Raw genomic sequence first — 2056 nt, 5'->3', positions numbered from 1 at the left:
GGGGGGGGGGGGGGGGGGTAGACGTCTCCAGAGGGGGTGGGGGGGGGGGGAGGGAGGATCGGCGCGGCGAGGTGCGCAAGGTGGCCGATGGGTGTCGGCCCTCTCGGCCCCTCTCGGACTCTGCGGCTCTCTGCGGCTCTCGCGCCATGAACTTTTTGAGGTCGTTCATGTTGCCCATCGCCCTCGGCAGCACGCCGGAGATGCGCGTGCTCGAGACGTCGAAGTGCTCGAGGTGGTCGAGCGTCGTGAAGCCGGAGGGGAGGGTGCCCGAGATGGGCGTGTTCTTAAAATTGAGTTCCTCGACGTTGTCCCACTTGCCAATGCCGTGCGGCAGCGTGCCCGAGATGGGCGTGTCGTGGACGTAGAGGAGGGAGAGGCGCGCCATCTTGTCGAACACCTTTGGCAGCGTGCCCGAGATCTGGGTGTGATCCATCTCGAGGTCGAAGAGGTTGTCGAACTTGGCGAACGAGCCGGGGATGGTGCCCGAGAGGAAGGTCGAGTCGAGGTCGAGCTCGTAAAAGTTGTCGCAGTCGCCGAGCTCCGGGGGGATGGTGCCCGAGATGCGCGTAAAGTCGAGGTCGAGGTCCTTGAGCCGGTCGAGCTTGCCCATCTCGGGCGGGATGGTGCCTGGGGGGGAGGGGGCGGGCAGAGGGCGGGCAAGAGGGCGTGAGACGCAGCCGCAGCCCTCGCCGCGCCTCCCCCGGCGGGGAAGGTGTGTCGGCGGGGAGGGGTGTGGCGTGTGGCGGCCGGGAGGGGTGTGGGTGCGCGTGTGGCGGTGTGCCGGAGAGGCGCGTGTTGTCGAAGGAGAGGAAGTCGATGGCCTCGAGCTTGCCGTACTGGGGCGGGATGGTGCCCGAGAGCGCATTCTCCTCGATGTACATAAAGTCGAGCCGCCTCATCTTGTAGTACTTTGGCGGGAGGGTGCCTAGCCTCGCGGGACGGCGGGGTGAGGGCTCCGCCCCGCGCGGCCGTGGGGCCGTGGGGTGCGGGGTGTGCGCTGGTGCGGGGTGTGCGCTGGTGAGGGGTGTGCGCTGGTGAGGTGTGTGTGTGTGTGTGTGTGTGTGTGTATGTTTTGACACCCAAACACTCTACCTTAGCTCCTGAGGGGCGCGTGGTTTTAACCACGTAGTATGACTACAGCCCACTACAGACACCCTCCCTCTCCACACGTGTGCACACACCCTCACCCTCTCCCCTCTCCTCTCTCCTCTCCTCTCCTCTCTCTCCTCTCCTTGTCTGTGCTGTCTGCCTGACTCAGGCACTAATTCTGACAAACAAAACGATGACGTGAATGAAATCAAGCTCTGGACGCCCCTCCTCAAGACCTCCTCGCCGGGCGTTGGCAACGCCTCGAGTGGCGGCACGCCCGCCTCCGTTGGCCACTCCTACGCCTTCGGCAACACCGAAGAAAAGGCCCGCCGCCTAAACATGGGCTGCAAGGCGCGCGGGCAGCCCGGCCAACCCTTCGACCACAAGACCGGCCACGGCTACGTCAAGGCGCATCGCGGTTTCTACCACGACGCGATCTTTGTCAAGCGCAACAACTTCAACCTGCTGCTCCACGAGACGTTCGGCGGCGGCTTCTCGCCCACCGCCGTTCTCAAGCTGCGCCGCCTCACGCGCAAAGTCGCGCGCGGCAGCGTTGACCGCACGGCCTACTCGCCCAAGTACTCGCTCTCTTTTATGTCCCACCATGCAGAGCGCATCTCTCTCTCTGTTGTGCGAGGCGTGAACCGCGCCATTCGCTCTCACCTGGCAACCCTGTCTGCACGTCTCGCGCGCGCGTGAACAGGGCTCCAGGCCCCAAATTACGTGTGAGTGTTAGAGTTGTTTGGTATTGCTAAAAATCTCTCTCTCTAATTCTGCCGATGCGTGATTGTGTGTGGGCTGCTCCGAGGGGGCCCTGTGCAATCCGATGGGTAGGGAGTCTGTCTGTGCCCCGGCGGTGTCCGGTGTGGAGTCTCTCTCTGATCCCACCTGTGCTGTTGGGTGTGAGGTCGTGGAAGCTTCGATCCCAAGGGGGGGAGCCGAGCCCACTCATAACCAACTCTCAGGG

At 64.1% G+C, this 2056-nt stretch overlaps 1 protein-coding gene across 1 annotated transcript in view; it reads right to left on the bottom strand.

Annotated features, from left to right (window-relative positions):
- EMIHUDRAFT_69838 (hypothetical protein) overlaps positions 1 to 865 on the bottom strand; it is a gene marked incomplete at both ends in the record, with an annotated part of 1828 nt that extends 963 nt beyond the window's left edge. Inside the window, one exon of the mRNA XM_005792567.1 lies at positions 120 to 865. Coding sequence (XP_005792624.1) covers positions 120 to 865 — 746 coding nt within the window. The remainder of the gene's footprint in view (positions 1 to 119) is intronic.
- Positions 866 to 2056: the final 1191 nt, after the last annotated feature.

Source organism: Emiliania huxleyi (assembly GCF_000372725.1).
Source record: "Emiliania huxleyi CCMP1516 unplaced genomic scaffold EMIHUscaffold_107, whole genome shotgun sequence".
Taxonomy (NCBI): Eukaryota; Haptophyta; order Isochrysidales; family Noelaerhabdaceae; genus Emiliania; species Emiliania huxleyi.
Note: the sequence above shows the minus strand (reverse complement) of the source record. Positions and strands in the feature narration are given on the sequence as shown.